The following is a 24,524-nucleotide window of genomic DNA, read 5'->3' as shown; positions in this document are numbered from 1 at the left end:
AGCCTACGCAAGCAGGAGCCTGGTAGGTGCCGAAAGAAGGTACCACACAATCGAAAAGGAACTATTGGCGATTGTATGGGCAGTAAACCGCTTCAGACATTATATCTGCAATCAGAAATTCATTGTCTATACTGATCATAGACCTCTCATTTCAATATGGCACTTAAAAGAAACTTCGCTAACCCTTACGCGACTACGTCTAAAATTACGGGGACTCGAAATAGATATTCGCTACAAACAAGGAAGAGACAATGTTGTGGCAGATTTTTTGTCGAGACCACCCGAGCATGCCGAGTCCTTACAGCCTATATCAGTAGTCACTAGACAACAGAAACGTCAACAGCAGCAAGCGGAGAACAATGAACTTGCGAAGCGGAAAGACGCGGAAAATAAAACAACTCCCTTAAAACAACTTAAAGACGAATCAGGCAGGTTTACGTTATTTAAAAATAAACAAAAAACAGAATGGAATCCGCACTTGGACGGATTACAAAACATCGATTTTGGATGGGACGAAAAAGAAGACTTAGGAACATCTTATTTCGACGAATGTGAAATATGCATAAAAAGCAATGATATCAAATTTGATCTGCTAAAATTTTCAAAACATAAAAATAAATAAAGCGATTTTGATGGAATTTTTGTAATAATAAACAGTAGATCAGCATACAAAGAACTAGCCGAATTGGTAGATTTACCACACGGTTTAAAAGACTATTTGAATGGAAGAATATTCGCAATTCCAGAGCTTAAAATATGGGGATTAGTTTTAAATGGATCAAGTAAATCACTAACCGACACAAAAATTCTATTAGATGGGTTAGTAGATGGTTTCAGTAATTGTCTCGAAGACATGAGAGGGGCGAAAAACATTCAGATAATTTCATACCGAAATATGCAGAAAATTCCCGAATCAAATGTACTGAGGTTCATCGCAGAAAAATTTGATAAAATTTTCACCCTATACGCACCAGAAAAAGACAGAATGTGGGTGCCAGAAAAAGATCGCGAAACTTTATTGAAAGAGTTCCACGATGCTCCTCCAGGTGTTAGAAGTAAGCGAATGGCAGAGCGTATGAGTCCACTATTCCAATGGACTAATATGCGCAAAGACATCGAAAATTATGTAAGACAATGTGATTCTTGTCAGAAGAATAAAATTGGCCGTTCAAATAAAATTCCAATGAAAATTACTACGACATCATTGGAACCATTCCAAAAGCTGTACATGGATATAGTAGTACTACCAGAGTCTGACTGGGGTAACAAATATGGCCTTGTTATGCAAGACGATCTGACTAGATATTTAGTTGTAGCACCGATGGAAAACCAAGAGAGTTCCACGGTTGCTCAAACTTTTGTAAATAACTATATATGTAGATTCGGGACACCCGCTGAATTAGTAACGGAAAATGGATCCAAATTAAAATTAGTTCATTAATGAAAAATATCTGTAAAATTTTAAAAATTAAGAAAATTACTACTAGACATATCATCCGCAGGCAAACCTCGTCGAAAGATCAAATAAAGAATTAAAAAGAACGGGTGTGTAATGTCAGAGACATAACTGGATGTCGTGAGTACGAATAAAACTGACACGATTTCTTTACACTTTCGAATTCGAATTGATAGTTGATCGATTGTGTGAAGATATGTGCCTGACTATCTCAAAATCGTCGTCCTTGCGCGAAAAACACAAGCAAAAGTAAAGAGTTTTCCGCGTTGTTTTAAAATTTTCAAAAAAATTAATTTTTGATTTGTTTGTGGTTATCTCACACTGTTCAAAATATTATCCTAAATTCCTGATCATATTTTTGATGAAATAGTGAAAGAATTATGTTGCTGCCATTAATACAAGTCGAGATATTCACGATTAAGTTCTGCCCATTCTTCCATATGGCTAATTTTGAAAAGGCGCCCCATAGTAAAGTAAGTCGTATTCACGACAAAACATATCTTAGACAATATGTGGGTAACGATCCCAGAATATGAGACCGACTTTTACCATTTTTTTACATTTGAATATAATACTACGATTAACGCATCAACGGGTTACACTCCGTTTGAGTTATTACATGGGAAATGAGCAAATATTCCTAATTCAATGTACAAATATAACAATGATGGAATGTACTATGAAGATTATGTGAATGAAATGCGATCATCATTCAAGCGATTGCATCACCAAGCACGAGAAAATTTAATTAAGTCAAAAGAAAAACGTAAGGAGCTGTATGATAAAAACTCCAACGAATGGCAACCAATGTGGGGGGACTTAGTGTTAGTCAAAGCCAGTCCCACAGGCGCAGGCCAAAAATTACAATCACTTTAGAGAGGACCATATGAAGTAGTCGCTAGTGAACAAACAACTACAATTAAACATGGAAACAGGCTTGAGAAGATCCATAATAATCGATTGAAAAGATATACCGAATGATCGATGAAAAAAAACTCGTAATCACTCGAAATATTTTAAAAATAAATATAAATATAATTTTAACTGAGAAGATAACCTCTAATCCAGTATAACTGTATAAGAATAGTGATTACTGTATACAAACAAAAAACAAATAAACAATAAAAATTAGCATATTATAAGACAATATACAAATGGAAGCACGAAATAATAGGATAAAGATCGAATTGAAGTTTATTAGTGTGCGTGGACAAGGAGCCGGACCCCAGAATGAAAAGAAAGTGCGTACTATTTGAACGGAATGGCAATATGAAATCAAATTTTGTGATAATTCTCAATACTCAAACAAGACAGACAATCGTAATGAAACAAGAATATGAACCTGAAAATCGTATTTTACTTGAAATCTTAAATTATTTATGACAAAATAAATACAACACTCAACGAATCGTACAGGGTCGTATAAAGGGATAATACATAAATCAAATCAATAAGGAATTAACTAATAATACTGAAGATTAAAAAAACGTGTTGAAATGATGAAGGGAAATACAATTCATATGTGAACATAAAAGAAATCAATAAACCACTTTACAATGTATACTAACATATATATCAGATTTATTCACAATTTGTGTTCAAATTAATCTAAAAGACAAATCTAAGTATGTTTTCAGAACAATATAGACCGCCGAAAACACACCTCAGTAAGTAAGGGGGAATAGTTGAGGCGTGGAACTGACCATTCGACCTGAATGAAAAGCAAAAACCAAACAAAAAGAAGGAAGGTAGCAATTACCAGAGGCAAATGAAGGAAAAACAAGTCGATGGACAGAGATAAGCAATATGTAGGCAGCATTCATGGTAAGATGAGCTGAAATATCGGATGGAAGCGAGTTGCAGAACCAATGAAAAAAAAGTATAATAATTTGAGTAGAAACAAAAGATCTACAAAACAACGGACACCTGCAACAATCTAAAAGTAAATCGGAAGAAGGTGCAGATTCGGTATTGGGGACCATAGCAACGAATTGAAGTAAAACGCAGTCAACACAGTTAAAGACAATGCGCGAGTGCACCACAACAGTCCAAAGTGCTATCCCGAGTTTTACACGAAATAAGACAAGAAGGAAGTGAACGCAGTCGGCAGTGTTGAGAATGACCTGCGCGGGGGTGCCACAACAATACAAGGTACTACCCCGTGTTTCACTCAGTGGGCATCGTCAATGCTCAACTGAGTGCCATGAACAAGCATAGAAAATTCAATGATCATTGTTAAATCCAACACGAGAAAGCAACCACGAAACCAGACGAATCATTTTTGAAGATACTTAGAAGCCTCAACACATCGTGCAGGATAATGCAGTAGTGACACCTAAAACTCAAACGAAACAGCGATTAATTATTAAACTATGGTCAACAAACCAGAGGATACTAACCGAGATGTTTGATAATGAAAACCCAGGCGAGAAGAACGAGCTATTATGGAGGAAACAACACGGCACCCAGAGTCCGAGACTAGCAACCGTTCGATCACCCTACAGATAAGGTACAGACAAAAGCGACTACAAGGCGGCACTGGGACTGGAAAGGAAGCACACGCTACGGCATTGTAAGGTTAGGCAGACCCTGTCAGCTTGGAGCGACATCAATCTTCAGTTCAGCAACGCCATCGCACGGCATCACATTCAACATATCATGTCAATTGTATGGGTGCGCAGCCCTGCTATTTTGGCGCGCACGAATTTGACATTTCTCTCCCCTACTTCTATGTATCAGATTCGATGCGGACTCACCTGAGGGCGACATGCTCGCAAAAAAGGATGTTGCCAATGATTTGTTCGGGAAATGTGAGAGCTGGATATCTTGTTGATATGATGTCTGGGGGTTAGGCAAGCTAACTTCATTAAATATTTAAATGGAGCAAAGTAATATGTAACAAATGAGTATAAACAGAAAAAAAAGAAACCAAAAATTTTTAATCTTTTGTAACGGCAATCTTAGGGCTAAAAGTTTTACATTCCGATAACACAACCTTTTGATTTATTACCCGCGCGATCAAATTGATGGTATCATCAAGCTCAGTAAGTAAGGGGGCATGCAACAGCCCTTATTTTATCATAGATCAAGATCAGGGCGAAATCTTATCATAAAGATCTTACAAAAACCATATTTCATTATACCTTAGCTAGTACAGATAGTATATAAGTAAAGTTATCGCGGTGCTCACGGATGCGTATTTTAACATATTGCATCAGTCAGTAAAAACTGTACCACCGAGCGAGTTAATTGATTTTGTACACAAGCGACGCGATCGCATTGCATTCACGTATATCCATAGTAATGAAAATATGTATATTGATTATAGGTGGTAGTTAGTCAACCCAAGAATGTCCAGTATGGATTATTTAGGGCAGCCTTACATAAATACGCCGGAAAAGAACATTTCGCAGTTAAGAGTTAGTAGTGAATTCCAGATATGTGTAAAACTGGAATATATATATAGCTTTTGGTTAGGTAGTTATATTTTAAATATAAGAGGGATGTTTATTGAATTTATCGGGGCTTCTTAATTCAACTGTTGAGAGTAATGCTCCATGGGCTACCGGATAACACCGTAATCAAACTTGGACACCATTACTTGTGATAAAGCAGTAATTAAGGCAAAAAGCAAAGTTTAGTGTAGAAGTTAGGTCAGGCACAGAATTATGTGCTGTAGGGAAGTTAGTGCGTTGAATTGTAAAAGCTGTTAAAAGAATAAAAAATAAAGTAAGGTTTATCGATTTAACAGAAAAAAAGGTAATATTTGTTCATTGAAAGAAATACCCCTCTCGCCGCTCGGGTGCGAACACTGTATACAGCAGAGACCCGCGTGGTCTACGACTGAAAGAATAACTACGTAAACCGTGCCGTAACGAAACCGGTATTTTCCCCAACTATGTTGATAAGAAGTGTTAAAAGAGCATTTCCCAAAGATACACGCGTTATCCTTAGTTACAAATCCTGTAGGATCGCTGTTGTTACTAATTTTCACACCCCTCAGCTGGGGATCAACGATTTCAGACGTAGATCATGTCATGTCTTATCTTGATCATATGTAGTTTTCCTCCACCAAGATCAAAGATGATCGAATCATCCAATGATTGAACTTACATGAATCAAGAATAATTTTAGCTCAAAATCACTACCGATTTTGTGTGACGGAATATCAGTACCGATTTTGATTGATGTGATTTAAAAATCACTGGTCAACTGATCTTCAAAAGATCAGATCAGAAGTGATCTTCATTTGCAAAGATCACAAGCGATCTTCTTCGGCAGTGATCTCGATTTGATGAGGTTTTGATCTTTATTTTCTCAGCCCTGTATGCTACACTAAGGAAATATTACTCCTTAGCTAATGAAATAATTTATCTGTGTACCCCTAGGAGGATTGAAACAGATGATTTAAATGTTTTATCAATTCCAATCAAATACTTATAATTTATAGTTAATACTATACCTATATAATTTATAGTTAATATTAACAAAATAATTTCGATGGCTTTGTAGTTTTAGGGATATTTTTAGTCTAATGACAGCATGTAATAAATCGATTTTTCCCTCATATTTGTATGGTTTGTCATACATATTGAGTGTGCATTGAGATGGATTTAATTTATTTTGAATTCGTGACATGTGACATAGGGGGATGGGGGGTCTTTGTTGCAGTGACAATTTGTGACAAAAGGAGGGTTGGGAGTCAAAAATTGCCAAAAAAAATGCGTGATGTCTTTTTTGGACAGCCCCTTAGGTATCTTTGAACATTTTAGAGCAGGGGTTCCCAAAGTGGTCGATGTAGACCCCTTGGGGTCGATGTAGACCCCTTGGGGTCGATATCCCTTTTGCGGGGGTCGACGTTAACGAAAACTGACTATGGGGGTCGACGAGGTCTAGAAATCGTTCCCCTATTGTTGGATACAAGTTGTTATTTGAAATATTTACGCTAAAAAGTTGTGTTTATTTGACCATCCGCATAAATTGGTAAGTATTTTACATCAATATTAATAAACAAGAAAAGCAAGTTTTCTCATAGTAATATGTTGATGGGGGTCTAAGCCCTAGGGTAATTTTAGTAAAGGGGTCCATGACCCAAAATAGTTTGGGAACCCCTGTTTTAGAGTTTGTCATTAAAAAATTGGTTTTATTTTTTAATGAAGCGCATTCAGGTAGGTTTTCTGAACCGAAGTTATGAGCAAAACTAGTTCAAAAACAGGTTATTTTTATTTTTTTTTTTTCGTTGAAAAATACTTGTATCATGTAAGTCATTTATTAGCTATATATGAAAATAAGGTATTTTTATCTTCCAAAGTGTTAAATTAATTTATGTGCATATTCGGGAAGAAATCGCTCTGCATTCTTCTGGAAATGCAGAATAGTGTCGCTTTTGTAAAATCTCTAAGGCCTCTCGGTGGTTGGAGGTTTTATCAACCGTTCATTTTGGCACCTGCAGATCGCCCAGCATCCATTCGGGGATGCAGGACGATTTATTTCTTTATGTTTTGTGCTGATGTCCCACCTCACCCAATTCCCAATTCCCTTCCATGTTCCTTTTATCCTTCCCTTCCCATCAGGAAGTTGATGAGAAGCTACGGCAAAGCACAAATCTCCAAATAACTAGGGGAACATGCCACTTGAGCCAATTAGTTCTGAAAACATAGGTGTAGGGTTTTATTTAGTAAAAAGCATTCAAACGAAGAGGTTGTTTTTCGAGACGAAGACAACTGTAAGCTGCAAATAGATTGGTTGGTTGGTGCTAATCGCAAAGCCAATATTCGGGGTGATTCCAGTTTCATAAGTACTTGAAATAGTGGAACTCACTTCACTGAGAAAGATGGCCTAACCGATTTGAGAAATGTTCCATTTTGGCGGTTACACTGATTTTTTGTGCTAAATTCGGAATTCTACTTTTTCTAAATTGTTTACTAATAGAAAATTGAAATAATTTTCGAATTCTATACATTCCGAAATAATTCTAAGTTTGTGATATTTAAATTTTAATTTTCTATCGATTATAATTGATGTCGATTAGAACAGCGGAAAATTTAAGATATATGTTTTTGTTCTTGATTGCTTGTAAAACAAAAATCAAGCAATATTTTTATTTTATTGTAGTTGGTTTCTTTTGCCATGGGTTAATATATGGAATTCATATAATTTTACGTTATATTACTTATTGTACAAACCCATTCAAATAATTTAAATTTTTTGTGAAGTAACAAAATTTATTTTAATAATAAATAATAATTCTACGTCTCTTTGAAACAGATGAAATCAACACGGATTCCAATATTTTCCCTTTGATTTGCAGAAACGTTGGAACGCAATATATATAAGAAATTTCGAAAATCTTCTACCGATTTTTTGAGATTTTACGGAAAACCTAAAACAAACAAAAAAACTAATTTTAGTAGTTATCAATTGCGTTTAGGTTGTGCATAAAAATTGTTTAGATCTTTTGTCCAAAACAAAAACATAATTATTTTTAGAGTTTAGGTATATTTACCAAAATTTTTAACATTGTCAGTGAAATCTAAGTTTCAGGTTTTTAGTAAATATTGTTTGTAATAAATTTCCAACTAAAATAATAAAAAAATATATGTCATAAAATTTCAAAGTTTTGATGTTTTTTTTTTGGCAAAATTTTTTATTTATTTATTTATTTATTTATTTATTTATTTCGTCAAGCAAATGTAGACTACTAATGGCGCATTATTCGATTGACTGGACTGTATTTTGCATAATTTGTTCTAGTATGCTTTTCTAAAAATAATTTCCTGGAACGTAGTTGACGGCTAGGTATATAAAAATTTATTTGCGAGAATAATGGAGCTGATTGAATGCGTTGAGAAATAATGTCTCTGATAAAATGAAGCATTGCAAAGTCGCGGCGTTCTTTATTTGTTTGTATATTGATGAGCATGCACCGTGCTTCATATGATGGTAGAGGAAATGCTGTCCAGTGATTTCGTTCTGGAATATTACAGCGTCGTTGATATTTTTAATTTCCATGAAGAGTTTCATGTCGTCTGCATATATAAGCACTTTTAAATTTTTGAGTATGAAGGAAATGTCGTTTATATTTAAAATGAAAAGAAAAGGTCCTAGGTGAGAGCCTTGAGGTACGCCAGATGTTACATTAATTGGTTCAGAGTTTATGTTTTGGGAGCGAACTACTTGTACACGGTTCGTTAAATATGATTTGAGTCATTCAAGAAGAGTATGTTTTATGCCATATTTTTGTAGTTTGTATAGAAGTAATGGTATGTCAATACGGTCGAAGGCTTTGCTAAAGTCAGTGTAAAGAGTTTCTACGTAGTTTCCGGCGTCCATTGCATTCAGAGTGAATGTCATAAATTCTAAGAGACTTGTTGTAGTTAAGCGGCCTTTAAAAACGGACATGTTGTTTGTTTGTTATTACAGTTTTAAGTTGATGGAAAAGTTTTTCGTTTACAATTTTTTCAAATAATTTTGGAATGCATGAGATAATGGCTATTCCATGGTAGTTCGAATGTTAGATTTTGAACCAGATTTAAATATTGGTACAAGAAAAGAAGATTTCCATGCTTTAATAAAAGTATATTTATTAAGTGATAAGTTAAAAAGTAGTTGTAGTGGTAGTGTGAGTTCTTCAGCAAGATTTTTTAAGAATATTGGTGGTATACTGCCAGGTCCAGGCCCTTTTGAGGCGTCTAAGTTTTTCAGTTCTGTCGAAATGTCATGTTCTAATAGATAGTTTAAAGAGATGGAGTTGGAAAATGTAGGTATTGAAGAAAAGTATTCACGGTCACGGTCAGTTTCTGAATAAGATGTATATACTTCCTGAAAAAAGTATGCAAATTGTTTGTAGATTTCTGTATTTTTTTTCCTACATGTCCGTCGAGATGCATTTGAAATGGAAAATTGTTGCTTTTTAGTTTAGTTTTCGTGTACTTAAAAAAATCTTAGGACAAGTCTTTGTTTCGTTTCCAATTTTGCGTTAGTATTCTTCATGTGCTGCATATATGGTTATTATGAGTTGATTGCAGAGGTGTATTTAATTTTGGAGATGAGTGTCACTTTTCTCTTGTTTGTAAATTTTGTGTGCTTTTTGCTTTCTATTTTTTAGATGTTTAGTTGTGAATTGAATCATACAGGTAATTTGCTAATAAATTTTTTTCTTCTTCTTTTCTTCGGTAAAGTTTCTGCTAATATATTTTTTACAATTTGATAAAATTTGTCTACTTCTTCGTCGACATTTCCTTCTATACTCAATTACTCAATAAAATTCGCCTATTAATTATACTGAGTCTACGCTTGACTTCTTCAAAGTCAATTTTATTGTATTCCGGTACTTTCCCATAATACAAGTCGTAGGGAAGGGATGCATTGTGTGAAAATAATGAATATTCAATTGCGGTGTGAAATGCTTCATTTTTCCATAATGGCAGGTTTGATGCATTTACACTGTCTCCTGTGCAATTACAGGATACCGAGAACCAGGATAGCCGGAATCGGTTAGTTCAGTTGCCTATTGATAATGACTATCAATTTGTGTAGTTTTGAGACCAGTTTAGAAAATTTTTTACGTTTTGTGTTTGGCCGTTTTAAGTGACGGTGTGCAATATTTAACACACTTTACCCTATAATTCCGGAACAGGAAGTCGGATCCGGATGAAATTCAGGAATTCCGTATAGGACCGGAAGAGCTTTAAATTGAATTCACTTCCAACTACGAAATACAATTTTAAGTCGTCTGCATAATTTACCACATTTCGTCGTCGCGATAATTTACCACATTTCGTCGATCCCCATTTTTGAATACGGGGCACAGGAATGATTACTTCCATACAAGTGGAAATTTTGCTAGTTCAAACGATCGATTGAAAATAGTGATATATATATATATATATATATATATATATATATATATATATATATATATATATATATATATATATATATATATATATATGTGTATATATATATATATATATATATATATATATATATATATATATATATATATATATATATATATATATATATATATATATATATATATATATATATATATATATATATATATATATATATATATATATATATATATATATATATATATATATATACATATATCGTCGTATTTTGTATATAATAACCCATAACTTTTATTAAGCATGAGCTATATAAGTAATTCTTCTGAAATAGCGTTACATACCTGGTCTATGCTTGGTGATCTACTTTGATCTTCTTTAGATTGACCTCCTTCAAGACGTTTTGGGCTTCTGGGTGTTTGCGGATATATATCGAATGTGGCATAAACCTCTTGAGTTGACATATTGAGTAAACATGTTCTCTGAACAATGTCCACGACAGCCAATCCATACTCGTTACCATATGCCATTCTGAAAATCAAAACAAAAATGAAATACAAAGAGCGTAGCTATTTCCGAATAATGTGCGTACAATCCATAACTGGAGTTGATGGTCAAAGCAGTAATCTGACCGGGGTGCGTGCCATGTGTCCAAGGTGTTATGCATACTAATTGAGCTTGGAAACCTGGTGGCTTCTTTTGTGGTCCACTTTTAACTTTTAACATTCCATTGTACTATAAAATAAAATAAACACAGAAAAAGTTATGAAATTTTTGGTTACCTAATTCTACATACGACGATATCAATAAAAACATGCGACAAAAAATGATACGCTGGTTCGCAATTTTCGGATCCCGGCTCGAAAAAAGGAGTCCTCTTTTGACGCTATCCATGAACCAATCCATTTTTCCAACTCTTCGAAGGATTGAAAATGTTGATCTTCCAGGCCGTGTGCCATCGAACGGAACAGGTGGAAGTCAGAAGGGGCGACATCTGGGGAATACGGCGGGTGGGGCAAGACTTCCCATTTCAGCGTTTCCAGGTAATTTTTGACTACTTTTGCGACGTGAGGTCGAGCATTGTCGTGTTGGAGGATGACTTTGTCATGTCGCTCTTGATATTGTGGCCGCTTTTCTTTTAGCTCCCAGGGCCTTGAGACGTTTTGAAATGGCTTGCTGACTCACTCCCAATGATTCGGCAAGCTGTGATAGTATGTGTGTTGGTCGAGAGGTCTTGAGACTTTGGTAAAATTTTAAGTATATACAACTGTTTAAAAAAATCATTGACACTCTGCCTACAGATCACTACTTCATTGTATTGGACAGTCTCAGTTTCATTGAGGTTCTCCGTCCAGTGAAGTCTGGAAAGCACTAACCGTATTTCCTGGGGGAAATACGGGAACAATTGAGTGCTTTATCTGCAAAATCATACCAGATTACCTAGGCTTGGGTCCCCTCACATTGTTCCATATGGGCGATGAGAGGGTGGACTCGTTAGCCAAGGTGGGCGCACAGAAAGGTGATGTCTATGAAAGACCAATCTGCTTCAATGAATTTTTCAGTTGCTGTCGTCGGTAAACTCTAGCCAGCTGGCAGAATACACGGAATAGTGGAACTCTGGGACGATGCTTATACTCAATAATTCCACAGGTATCGACGAAACCTTGGTTCCGGGGGTTAGACGTGAGCCGTGACTTTATTCGTGTAATGTCAAGGCTCATGTCTAATAATTATATGTTCAGCGCGCATCTCCGTCGTGTGGGGCTCGCCGAGAGTGGTGTTTGCGTTTGCGGTGAGGGTTTCATAACATCGAGCAAGTCGGATCGGGATAAAATTCAAAAGCGGTCTATGGGACCATAAGACCTCGTTTTTGAATCTGAGTTTATGAAAATCGGTTCAGCCATCTCTGGAAAATCGAGTGATATTATTTGGCACATACACACATATATACGTACATACACACACAGACATTTGCTCATTCGGCCCTCTGGGCATCGGTTCAAAAGTCGGTTTTCACAGTGATTATATAGCCTTTCTCTATGAGAAAGGCGAAAATAGATGTATCTAAGTTCAAACTTTTGTAGGGCATTGCAGAAACTTGCATTCATCACTAGTGCAAAATAATCCAAAGTATAGAAAACTCTGAAAACACTTTTATTTTGGAGATCAATTAGTAAATATTAAAGTTTTCCATCATAACAAAATAAGTACTATGAAATTCAAAGTACTAAGAATCTTGCTGGTGCAAAATATTCCAAAATATAGAAAACACTGTTATTTTGGAGATCTTTTAGTAAATATTAAAATTTTTCATCATAAAAAAGTTAAGTAATATAAAATTCAATCGGTTGGTAAGCAATAATGCTTAGGTATTTGCTTAATATATTCTTTCTAATTGTATGTATTATCCAATGTAGTACTTGGTACTTGGTACTTAGAAATACATATGGGGCATTCCACGCCAAATCAGCCACCCAATTTTTTTTCATTTTACCTTTTTTTTCGGTTAAGAACTCGAAAATATTCGACAAGTATTTTTTAACTCGATATGGTACGTGGAATTTTCGAGATATGATTTTTTGAAGTTTCGCGTTTACAAATAAGAGCCTTTTTTCAAAAGCCTATAAAGTAAAATCTAATAAAGATTTAAAAAAATCGTCCAAAACATGAAGCGTGCGTCCTTTTCTTAGCACAACAACCTTAAAAGTTAGTTTCATGAAAAAAGTTAAAATTTAATAAAAAAAAATTCAAACTTGGACCAAATTTTTTTGCCTAAAAAGGCTATACAATCACTGCAAAAACCGACTTTTGAACCGAGGCCCGAATGTCATATACAATTCGACTCAGCTCAACGAGATGAGCAAATGTGTGTGTGTGTGTTCACATTTCTCGGAGATGGCTGAACCGATTTTCAAAAAACTTTGATTCAAACGAAAGGTCTTATGGTCTCATAGAGAACTATTGAATTGTGATGAACAAACTTAGATTCCGAGAACAAAAATTAAAAACTAATTTTTTTTTTAAACTTTTGATGTCTTTATATTAAAAATCACGAATATTCATATTTTACAGAAAAACAATTTCCCTGCGAAGAATCGAATTTCTCAAAGAGGAAAGAAAAAAATCGACGCAACGAATGTTTTTGATTTCTGAATTTATTTTTACACCGTTATCTTAACTGAAAAATTCACTGCTCCAGTATTAATCTTTTCACTCTGAAACTTTGCCAAGATTGAGTTAAAACCCTAAGGCTTCTTTTTTTTACTTAAAAAAATTAAGCCCAAGTTTTTTTTATTTGTTTATTAATTTTTAACTTTTTTAATGAAACCAACTTTAAGGGTTGTTTTATGGAATCGCTTATTTGAAAGCAAAGGAAAAGACGCACGTTTCATGTCTTGGACGATTTTTTTACCTTTATTAGATTTTACAGTTTAGGCTTTTTAAAAAAGGCTCTTATGTGTAAGCGCGAAACTTCAAAAAATCATATCTCGAAAATTCCACGTATCATATTGATATAAAAATTACGTGTCGAATATTTTCGAGTTCTTCACTGAAAAAAAATAGATGAAAAATAAATTGGTGGCTGATTTCGCGTGGAATGCCATATGTATGTATATGTATTCGCCTTGAACATATAAAAGACATATCAAGAAAATAATTAAGAAGTTTCGAACATGCTTGAATTTGTGAAAGAAAGTTTACTAGTTGATACTTGCAATTGGAAAAACTTTCATTCGGTTTGTTTGTTGGGAGATTTATCATTATAAACATCAAAAATCAAAATTCCAACCGTTGAAATATCGTCAGTTAAAGAGAGTTTAATTACTTGTTGTGACAACTTTCTAGTAACAACTCTATTTTGCATTATCCTTAACAGATTTTATTATGAAGAAATGTACCTTTGTAAAGATGATCGATATCGGTCAAAAATAAGCTTAGATACAGCTAGTCGACACGTTTTCACTTTTACACCCTTGGTTTCGCAGTGTAAAATCATTTCTAGTTATACGCTTTGACGATTTGTTTTGTGCGAGTTGTTTATATGCGATAAAAGGAAATTAAAAATTTTCAACAAAATTCGCATGAAATCTCGCGAAAGAAATTCTTCCTAAATGATATTTTTCGTCAAATGCATAGTAAAATCATTTGTTTTTGATTTTTCATGAATTTGGATTAGTAGCTGAGCCGTTTTTATTTCTCTCTCATTTTCTGTTACCAGGAAACCGGAGCAGAAACAATGGTGCGTACATAAAATGATGATATGATTTCGTTAATATTAGAATTACTGCATTTTTATTGTCATCACAATCGTGTCTTGTGCACAACCTAGTAAATTTTCTGGTATGATTTTTTTGTGTAGACCTTAGGGTCATTCGCCTCTTCGGCCCAGAAAAACTTTCTGACTTTATGTGCGGGGTTGGAAATCGAACACAGATGAGCTGCGTGAAATGCATCGACTTACCCATTACGATACCCGTTCCCTTATAGATAATTTTTGATCACGTTTGGCGAGTAGGTATAAAAATTCATAGTTCTACAATTCATAAATCTCACATGGCTATTTGTAGACATATTTTCAAATTGCTACATAATTTGTATTTTCGACATGGATTTCACAATCAAGTTTATGAAATTTATGTCATACTTAATTACTAGTTTTAATATAGAAATCCTTAATACTGACATACAAATTATTGTGTATATTTTTTAAATGAAATGGATTTATAAATCAATTTTAGGATTGCATTTTTTAATGTCAGCGTGATCGATCGTACTTGTTTTTATTGTTTATTTTGGTATGTCATTTTTATGATCGAACGAAACCAAGCTATCAATACTTGAAAAAAATGAGTCATTTTTTCTGGGAGATTTTATTAAGTACATGTGAATGCCACTCAGAAAACTTATATGAAATATACGAGAAGATAGAAATTTATTATTACCTTTACCTCACTTTCTTCTGAATCAGTTGCTTTCGGCAGTGTTCTTGGAATAAATTCGCATTCTGGACTGGATATATTCTGAACTACATTTTCGTAAGTAATTGGGACATCGAGCACCTAATAAAATATATTACTTAGATGATAACACAAAAAAACACAATGTTTAGTACGTACGGAAATATCTCCAGTGCTTTCAGCCCTTCTGAACTTAAACAGAACCACATGTCCACTACTAATAGCTATGCATAGTTTCCTGAAAAAAATTGAAATGATGTATAGAACATACTATTAAAAACTTGTTTAAATCCACCTAGTGGTGTAATGATGCCTTTCTTATATCAATCATATTTTCATATATAATATTGTTTGTTTATCTTCGTTTCTTGAAGGAAGCCAAAGAGATTGTTTGTCCATCAGCTAGTATAACCTACAGAAAGAAACAGTTATCTGATCGGTTAGACCATCAACGAGAAAACGTAGCGAGTTCCACTATTGTGTGTACTTCCGGAACCCGAGAACTGGTGACGATGTGACCATCAACTAACGTAACATACTCTACTAGTTCAAATTTTGAAGATTTTATACGACTTTGACATCGTACTCTATAATACAAATTGGTTGAATCCGAAAATATGCAGTAAATTTTGGTAGGAACATAAGGCCTTTTATTTGACCCTGAAATTGAGAATATCGGTTCTGCCATCCGAAAGAGAAAATTGAGTAACATTCATTTTTCAGCATACGAATATTATCTCTCGTCGTTGATCGGAAACCAGGAACTAGGATAGCTGGAATTGGTTTGTTTGACTGCCTACTGACATAGGCTATCGATTGGTGTAGTTTGATTATAATTTAGAAAATTTTTGTGTTTTGTTTCACCGCTTTAAGAGATGGTGTACAATATTTAACACACTTTACCCTATAACTCCGGAACCGGAGGTCGGATCTAGATGAATTCAGCAATTCCGTATTACATGATGAAACCTTCTATTAAAATCTCAGTTTGTGAAAATCGGTCAAAAAATCGCTGAGAAACATCTGTTTTGGAATATATGACCATAGCTTCCGGAAACCAGGATCCAGGATAGCCGGAATCGAGTTGTTTGGCTGCTTAACGCCGCTTTAAGTGACGGTATGCAATATCTAACACACTTTACCCACACTTTACTCTAGAATCGGAAGTCAGATCCGGATGAAATTCAGGAATCCCGATTAGATCATGAAACCTTTTATTTGAAACTGAATTTGTGGAAATCGGTCGAAATATCACTGAGAAATGTGAGTGAGATCCATTTTGGAATACATGATCACTATTTCCGGTGCTTCCGGATCCGGAAACCGAGAGCTAGGTTAGCCATAATCGGATTGTTTAGCTGCCTGCAGAAAATGGCTATCGATTCGAAAAGTTTTGTGTTCAGTTTAGAATTTTTTGTGTTTATTGTGTGACGGTGTACAATATTTAACACACTTTCCCCTATAACTCCGGAACCGGAAGTCTGATCTGGATGAAATTCAGGAAGTCCCTATGGGTCCATGAGACCTTTCATTTGACTCTTTTTTCATGAGACCTTTCATTTGATAGTTTATCAATCGGTTCAGCCATCTCCATGAAATACTAGTGTGATTATGATCCACACATACACAACACACATTACTAAACTCGACAAACTAAGTCAAATGGTATATGGCACATATCTGTTTGATTGCATGACCTTTCTATATGAAAGCTATAGAAAGGTATTAGAATTTCTGGAAAACTGACTTTCGAACGGAGCCTCGAAGACCCATAGTTTTATATATCATTCGACTCAGTTCGACGAGGTTGGAAAAAAATAAACCAATCATTTATTAATTTTAGTTGGTTTGACGTAAATCCGCCATAACAAAGTTCAGTTTTTGCAATGACTGAGCGGAAACATATATTGTAGAAGCCAAATGAATGAAAAACTAACAGAAAAAATGATTTAATGGAAAAAGATACGCTCATAGACAGGACTCGGACCTGCGTTCTTATGCATTTCGTGCATACGCGCTACCATTTCGCCCCTCTGAATCTTGTTAAAGACCAAGGGTTCCCATATCCTTTTTGTGGGGGTCGACGTAAACGAAAATTGACTATGGGGGTCGACGAGGTCTAGAAATCGACCCCCTATTTTTTGATAAAAGTTGTTATTTCAAATATTTACGCTAAAAAAGTTGTGTTCATTTGACCATCCGCAGAAATTGGCAAGTCAATATTGAAAAAGCAAGAAATTGAATTTTTAAAGGAATTTCTTGATGGGGATCTGAAGCCTAAGTTAATTTTAGTAAACTGGTCCATGAACCAAAATAGTTTGGAACCCCTGTTATAGACACTCTAAAACGCCAGCCAGACATGGTAGAACGTACATCGAACATGGTCTACATCCTGGCCGTTACCCGACCGATACCTTAGTGTTCTGTCGACTATTGACCCGAATTCGAAGGTTGTGATGTCTAGCTGTATCAAATAAAATATTATGAGTGTAATTTATTGTTTGCATTTCACCTAAGCCACAGAAACGAATAAAACGAAGGTTTAAAGTTGGAAAACAGGACAGTACTCTGAAGATGATTTTCAGGCAGCGATTTTGAAGGGTCTGTAACTTTTTCAATCAGGCTAATTTAGAACTATTAGTGATAGATTTTACGGAAATAATTTCAAACACTTGTATCTCGGTAATATATTGTTTGATTTGTCTTATTTAATTTGATTCAAAGGCTTCAATATTGTACATCTAAAAATGTTCGAATTGGTCAACTTAAATCTTCATTTACATACGAACCAAACGGTGGCGCACAAATGGTGTCAGTAGAAAGTTGTGTTATGATGATAATCATAGATCTTTTTTTCAAATATTTATTGAAATGAAATAAGTTGAAATTAAATTATTAAAATTTAAATTGGGTGTTCAGCCACAAGTGGTGACTTCTCAGCCCAATTCTATATATGATTTTGTTATTACCATGAAGACATCATTTGCTTCCGCGATTCTGTGATTTTTGTGTAGGGAAAATTTTAAACCTTTTTGTTTTGTGTAATGGGGAAAAGGAACACATTTACTAACTTATTAACTAATACAGAAAACGAATCGATTCAATTGAAGATTGCATCGATTTTTGTCGGAATATGCTTTGTATATTACGTGACATTACGTCTAACGGTTCTATGTTTGTGAGTCTGTGTAACTCATTTGTACTAAACCAGGGAGGACGCTTCACAATTATTTTCAAAATTCTATTCTGAATCCTTTAAAGCGTTCTCTTGGTATTGCATAAATCAGGCTGTTCGGAGCATTTGTTTATAAATTAATAATTTGTTCTTTAGACAGCGTTTGCAATTTCTGTTTATAAGAGGATATAAACATATAATATATTTATTACACTTTACCTGGATTCCTTCAATGTGATCCTTGAAAGTGAGGTTTTTGTCATACGTTAAACCTAAGTATTTTGCTTGATCAGACCATGTCAACTCTAAGCCATTCAATTTGATAATGTGATTATTGTTTGGCTTTAGAAAATAAGCTCTTAGATTATGACGAAAGATAATTAATTGCGTTTTTGCTGCATTTGGTGCAATTTCCCCTTTTGACAGATAGTAATTGAAAAAATTTAAACTTATTTTACTGATTTTACATATGTCAATTGAATAGTACCCCTTACTGAATTCGGTTCATCGCCAGTCTCAGTTCAATTATCTTTTGCATCAAATCAAACAAGCGTCTTATCACTACATGCTGTAACTATGGCAATGTTCGTTCATATATTAATGATATCAAATAACAATATGAATAAAAATAAGGAATTTGGTTGCGTATGCATTGGTTCCAAATACGCAAAAGTAAAAATCAATGAAAGTAACAAAATATTTTGTGCGGACTGTTTTACATGTTTGCTTCCTTGTATTGTTGTCATTGTATTTTCAGACACTTTCCGAAGATTATCGACGCATATTAACGAAAGATCACGGTTATTCACATTTTTCACATTCACATTTTTCGATCAAAATACATAAAATATTCTCTTGAATCCAGTGGCGTATTTACGAGGGGGCGAAAGGGGCACTCGCCCCGGGAGCAACGTTTTTAAGGGGGGCGGCAAACCAATCCTTGGGAGCTTTTTATTTTGCTCGTCCAAGTTATCTTTTCGAAGATGGAATTCAGCTTTGTTTTTTGCTCGCTAAATTAACGAAATCCTAATTTGTCTCGGGCGCCAAATTTACTCGGTACGCCACTGATTGAATCGCTGTTTATAAAATGAATAAGATTGGACTTTTTTTTCTTGATATAAAATCGTTTCTTTTGTCCAGGTTCATATCTTCAGGTTATTTTTATATTTCATAAATAGCGGCTTTCGGGTGAGGAATGGAGAGGCGTTTCTTTTGTCGTGAATACGACTTACTTTACTATGGGGTGCCTTTTCAAAATTTACCCTCTGAGAGAGTGATAAGTTTTTGATCGTGAATATCTATTGTTGTATCTAATGAATCAACATAATTCTTGCGAGATGCCATCGGAAATATGATCACAATTTTATGATAAAATTTTCAGTTTTGTGACATAGTCTCAAATAATTCAAAATTAAACTTTTCTGAAATGTTTGGTATAAACGAGTATCAAAGAGGATAATTCATAAGGCGCGTTTGCCTTTCTCGTATTTTTAAAGCTTATAGCTCAGTGATCTGTGAAAGGATTTATATGATCTAACTACCAATAGAATATAATAGAAGCATTGAAGTATTTCAATAGTACACTATTGAAAAATCTGTCTCATTTGATTCATGTCAACACCAGCCAATCAGAACGCGTTCTTAAGAAGAAAACAAAATATCTGCTGCTGTACAACAAATCGTCCGGGAAAAATGTTCCGAAAAGTGGTGAATATCGTAGTGAGTTCCTCAATTTGGTCCTTGTGAATGCTAGAAACGAATCCCTACAGCATATTGATAGTTTCTTTCAATAAATTATGCAAACCCGAAATGAAATAATCAACATTAAAATTCTGTATGCGACTATTTTTATAGCCGTTAGGACCGCCCATTAGTGAAAAAGCTACAAACAAAATCACATAAAAGGAAATCTCTTAACAAAAATTGAATCAGTTTGGATTCTATCGCCACTGCGAGCAGATGTGTTTTGTGTCGTCTGCACAGCTAGTTTCGCTTTCGACAAGAGCGATTACGTCACAGCTGCTAGTCATTAGCATTGGGAAAAAAACAACGGTGGAGAGCACTGCACAAAATCAGCCGTTCTAATGGATATAAAAGTTTTCTAAAGAACTATTAGGATTGGTTGTTCGCAAATCGAAGGTAATTATCCTCAGTTTAGTGCAAATCAAGAACAGTTTGGTTAGATTTGTGCACTTTTTGCTGTGTGAAATTCACAGTAATCGAGATCATGTGAAGCTTTCTTTGTTTTTGCGAAAAATGTGAAAAAGGGGAATGCTTGCACAATTCATACAATTGATATTCGGAAGTGTTGAAGAACATGTCAGTTGTTTTCGTATTCACGACATCCAGTTATGTCTCTGACATTACCCACCCGCCTTTTTTTGTTCTGTTTGGTTCTCAGGACTACACATCACACTGTGTACAATTGGAACTTTTCTTACTCGTAAATGCTTTTGCCGTACACGGTTCTAGTTTAAAACTTTTACACCATAGTAGCAAATGAAATTACACGTTTCTAGTTTCAAGCTTTTTTACATTATGGTCGCAAACGATGATTACACATTCAAATCCACCTCTTTTTTTTTTTTATTCAATAATATATTATAATATTAAGGCAAAATCCACCTCTTTGCTTTTATTTTATTTTACTTTGGCTACACGGCTCTATGGTTACTAGATTTAGACGTCTCTGTTTTTTCACACTCTATGTATACCAGTTTTCTGGAGGGTTATATACCTTTCATATAGACGAAACTGGGAAGCTAACTATTCTTCGGTATTACTTTTTGTTATAGTATTCTGCACGACTGTATGTAACTATTTCATTGTAACAATTTTAAACTCCAACTTCACGGTAAACCAATCAACTGTGTTGCATTATTATTATTATTATTATATCGTTTATTTACCCCCGGTTTTTAGACTGTGTTGCACAATTTTAAACTATTTCAACAATTTATTTTCGATAGCGGACACGATTCGTACACTAACCCCCACTCCTAAGTGGGTTTTTAACCTTTTTTTTTAAATAACTATTTATTGGAATATGAGTTAAAATTAAATTATTAAGATTTAAATTGGGTGTTCAGCCACAAGTGGTGACTTTTCAGCCCTATTATATATATATATATATATATATATATATATATATATATATATATATATATATATATATATATATATATATATATATATATATATATATATATATATATATATATATATATATATATATATATATATATATATATATATATATATATATATATATATATGATTTGGTTATTACCATGAGGACATCATTTGCTTCCGAAATTCTGAGATTTTTGTGTAGGGAAAATTATAAACCTACTTGTATTGTGTAATGGGGAAACGGAACTTATATACTAACTTGCTAAGTAATACAGAGAGCGAATCGATTCAATTGAAGATTGCATCCATTTTTGTCGGAATTTGCTTTAATATTATGTGACATTACATCTCATGGTTCTATATTTGTGAGTCTGTGTAACTCATTTGTACTAAACCAGGGAGGACGCTTCAAAATCATTTTCAGAATTTTATTCTGAATCCTTTGAAGCGTTTTCTTCCTGGTGGAACAACAACTTGACCAAATTGGTAATGCATAAAGCATGGCTGGTCTGAAAAATTAACAACTTGTTTTTTAGACAGAGCTTAGAATTTCTGTTTATACGAAGATATAAACATTTAATATATTTATTACATTTTGCCTGGATTCGTTCAATGTGATCCTTGAAAGTGAGTTTTTTGTCATACGATTTTTGTTTGGTTTAAGAAAAGAAGCTCTTGGCTTATGAGGAAAGATAATTAATTGCGTTTTTGATGCATTTGGTTTAATTTTCCATTTTGACAGATAATCACTGAAAATATTTAAACTTCTTTGTAGGCGACTGCAGATCACTCTTATGGCGTTTTCGTTTTAAATTTGCACTACACCGGTGCAGTGCTACACTGAGGCATGAATAAACGAACAAAAATGACGAAAACATAAACAGTAACCATTGACTACAATAACCGATTCCATTGCACAGAACTACACCAAACTTTTGATGAGTGCTACACCAGTGGTATCGGTGCAGAAAAAGTGTAGCACTGGTGTAGTGCAATCGGTAAAAACGAACGGTTTAGGTGCAGCTTTCGCTACACCGGTGTAGTGCAATTTAAAAACGAAAACGACATTAGATTTCTACCTGTGGCTAACAGACTTGTGTCGTCACAGAATAGCGATTTGGAAGATCAGAAGTGAAAATATTATTCAAGATTGGAGCTACGCTCGAACCCTGCGGAACACCAGCTCGTACGGATAGCAATTCAGATTTACAATTCTGATAGCTAACCTGAAGAGTACGATCAGTTAAATAATTTTGAATAATTTTGATCAAATAAATAGGAAACTGGAAATCAGACATTTTTGCTATTAAACCTTTGTGCCAAACACTGTCGAATGCTTTTTCTATGTCTAGAAGAGCAATCCAGTGGATAACCCAGAAGATTTATTTGCTTTTATCAAATTCGTTACTCTGACAAGTTGATGAGTAGTTGATTGTTCATGACGAAATCTAAACTGCTCTGGTAAAAAAATTGAATTCTCATTTATATGAGACATCATTCTCAACAAGATAATTTTTTCAAAATGTTTACTGATAGAAGAAAGTAAGCTAATTGGTTGATAACTTGATGTTTCTGCTGGGTTTTTATCAGGTTTGAGGATAGGAATTACTTTAGCGTTTTTCCATCTTTTTGGGAAGTAAGCTAATGAAAAACACTTGTTGAAAATTTTAACCAGGAGTCTCAAGGCAACATCGGGAAGATTTTTAATAAAAATATTAAAAATTCCATCATTACCAGGAGCCTTCATGTTTTAAGTTTCCTAATAATTGATTTAATTTCATCAAAATTCGTCTCAATAACGTCATCTTGTGATAACACATGGGTTGAAATATGATCATATTTTAGTGAGACTTCATTGTCAATAGGACTCACAACGTTCAAATTAAAATTGTGGACACTCTCGAACTGCTGAGCAAGTTTTTGAGCTTTCTCGTCATTTGTAAGAAGTATTTGATTTCCTTCCGTGAGAGCAGGAATTGGTTTCTGAGGTTTCTTAACAACCTTAGAAAGTTTCCAGAAAGGTTAGAATATGGTTTAATTTGTTCAACTTCTTTAGCGAACTTTTCATTTCGCAAAAGAGTAAATCTATGTTTAATTTCTTTTTGTAAATCCTTAACTATGTTTTTCATAGCAGGATCACGAGAACGTAAATATTGACGTCGACGAACATTCTTCAACCGAATAAGCAGTTGAAGATTGTCATCCATGATAGGAGAATTTAATTTAGTTTGAGCTTTGGGAACTGAAAGATTTCTAGCTTCGATACTATAATGATTCAAATGATCAATTGCTGTGTCGATGTCCGCAGAATTTTCTAAAATAGTTTCATGATCCACATGATTATCAATGTGAGATCTGTAATCCAATCAATTTGCTCTATGATAGTTGAATATAGAACTAATTGTATTAATTAAAGCTTCGTTGGAAAGTCTGAATGTTAAAGGAAGATGATCTGAGTCAAAGTCAGCATGTGTAATCGGTTCACTACAAATGTGACTTTTATCCGTTAGAACCAGATCAATTGTAGACGGGTTTTTCACGGAAGAGAAACAAGTCGGATTACTGGGATGAAGAACTGTGAAGTAACCAGCTGAGAGTTGATTATGAAGTATTTTACCATTACTGTTATTTTGCCTACAATTCCACTGGACATGCTTAGCATTTAAGTCTCCTATTACGAAGAATGTTGGTCGATATCTTGTGAGTTTTAATTCGCCTTTAAAGATATTTAATTGTTCGCAGGTGCATTGGAATGGCAAATATGCTCCAGCGATGAAATAAATTCCGTGAATGGTTTCAACTTCGATTCCCAAGCTTTCAATATCTTTAGTATTGAAAGAAGGTAAAATTCGATGTTTAATTTGCCGTTGGACAAAAATGGCAACTCCACCACCCATTCCAGTAAACCTGTCAAATCGATGAACCACATAATGTGGATTACTTTTCAA

The 24,524-nt window shown here is 34.3% G+C and overlaps 1 protein-coding gene across 4 annotated transcripts in view; it reads right to left on the bottom strand.

The window, feature by feature from the left end:
• LOC131440669 (syntaxin-binding protein 5) overlaps positions 1 to 24,524 on the bottom strand; it is a 444,075-nt gene that overhangs the window by 247,416 nt on the left and 172,135 nt on the right. For all 4 annotated transcript variants that reach the window (XM_058612147.1, XM_058612149.1, XM_058612148.1 and 1 more), the window contains 4 exons: positions 15,429 to 15,507; positions 15,255 to 15,371; positions 10,904 to 11,046; positions 10,656 to 10,842 (listed from right to left, as the gene is read on the bottom strand). In XM_058612147.1, coding sequence (XP_058468130.1) covers positions 10,656 to 10,842; positions 10,904 to 11,046; positions 15,255 to 15,371; positions 15,429 to 15,507 — 526 coding nt within the window. The remainder of the gene's footprint in view (positions 1 to 10,655; positions 10,843 to 10,903; positions 11,047 to 15,254; positions 15,372 to 15,428; positions 15,508 to 24,524) is intronic.

The sequence above is a fragment of the Malaya genurostris genome, chromosome 1, assembly GCF_030247185.1.
Source record: "Malaya genurostris strain Urasoe2022 chromosome 1, Malgen_1.1, whole genome shotgun sequence".
Lineage (NCBI taxonomy): Eukaryota > Metazoa > Arthropoda > Insecta > Diptera > Culicidae > Malaya > Malaya genurostris.
The sequence above is the reverse complement of the archived record's forward strand: the minus strand, read 5'-3'. Positions and strand labels throughout refer to the sequence as shown.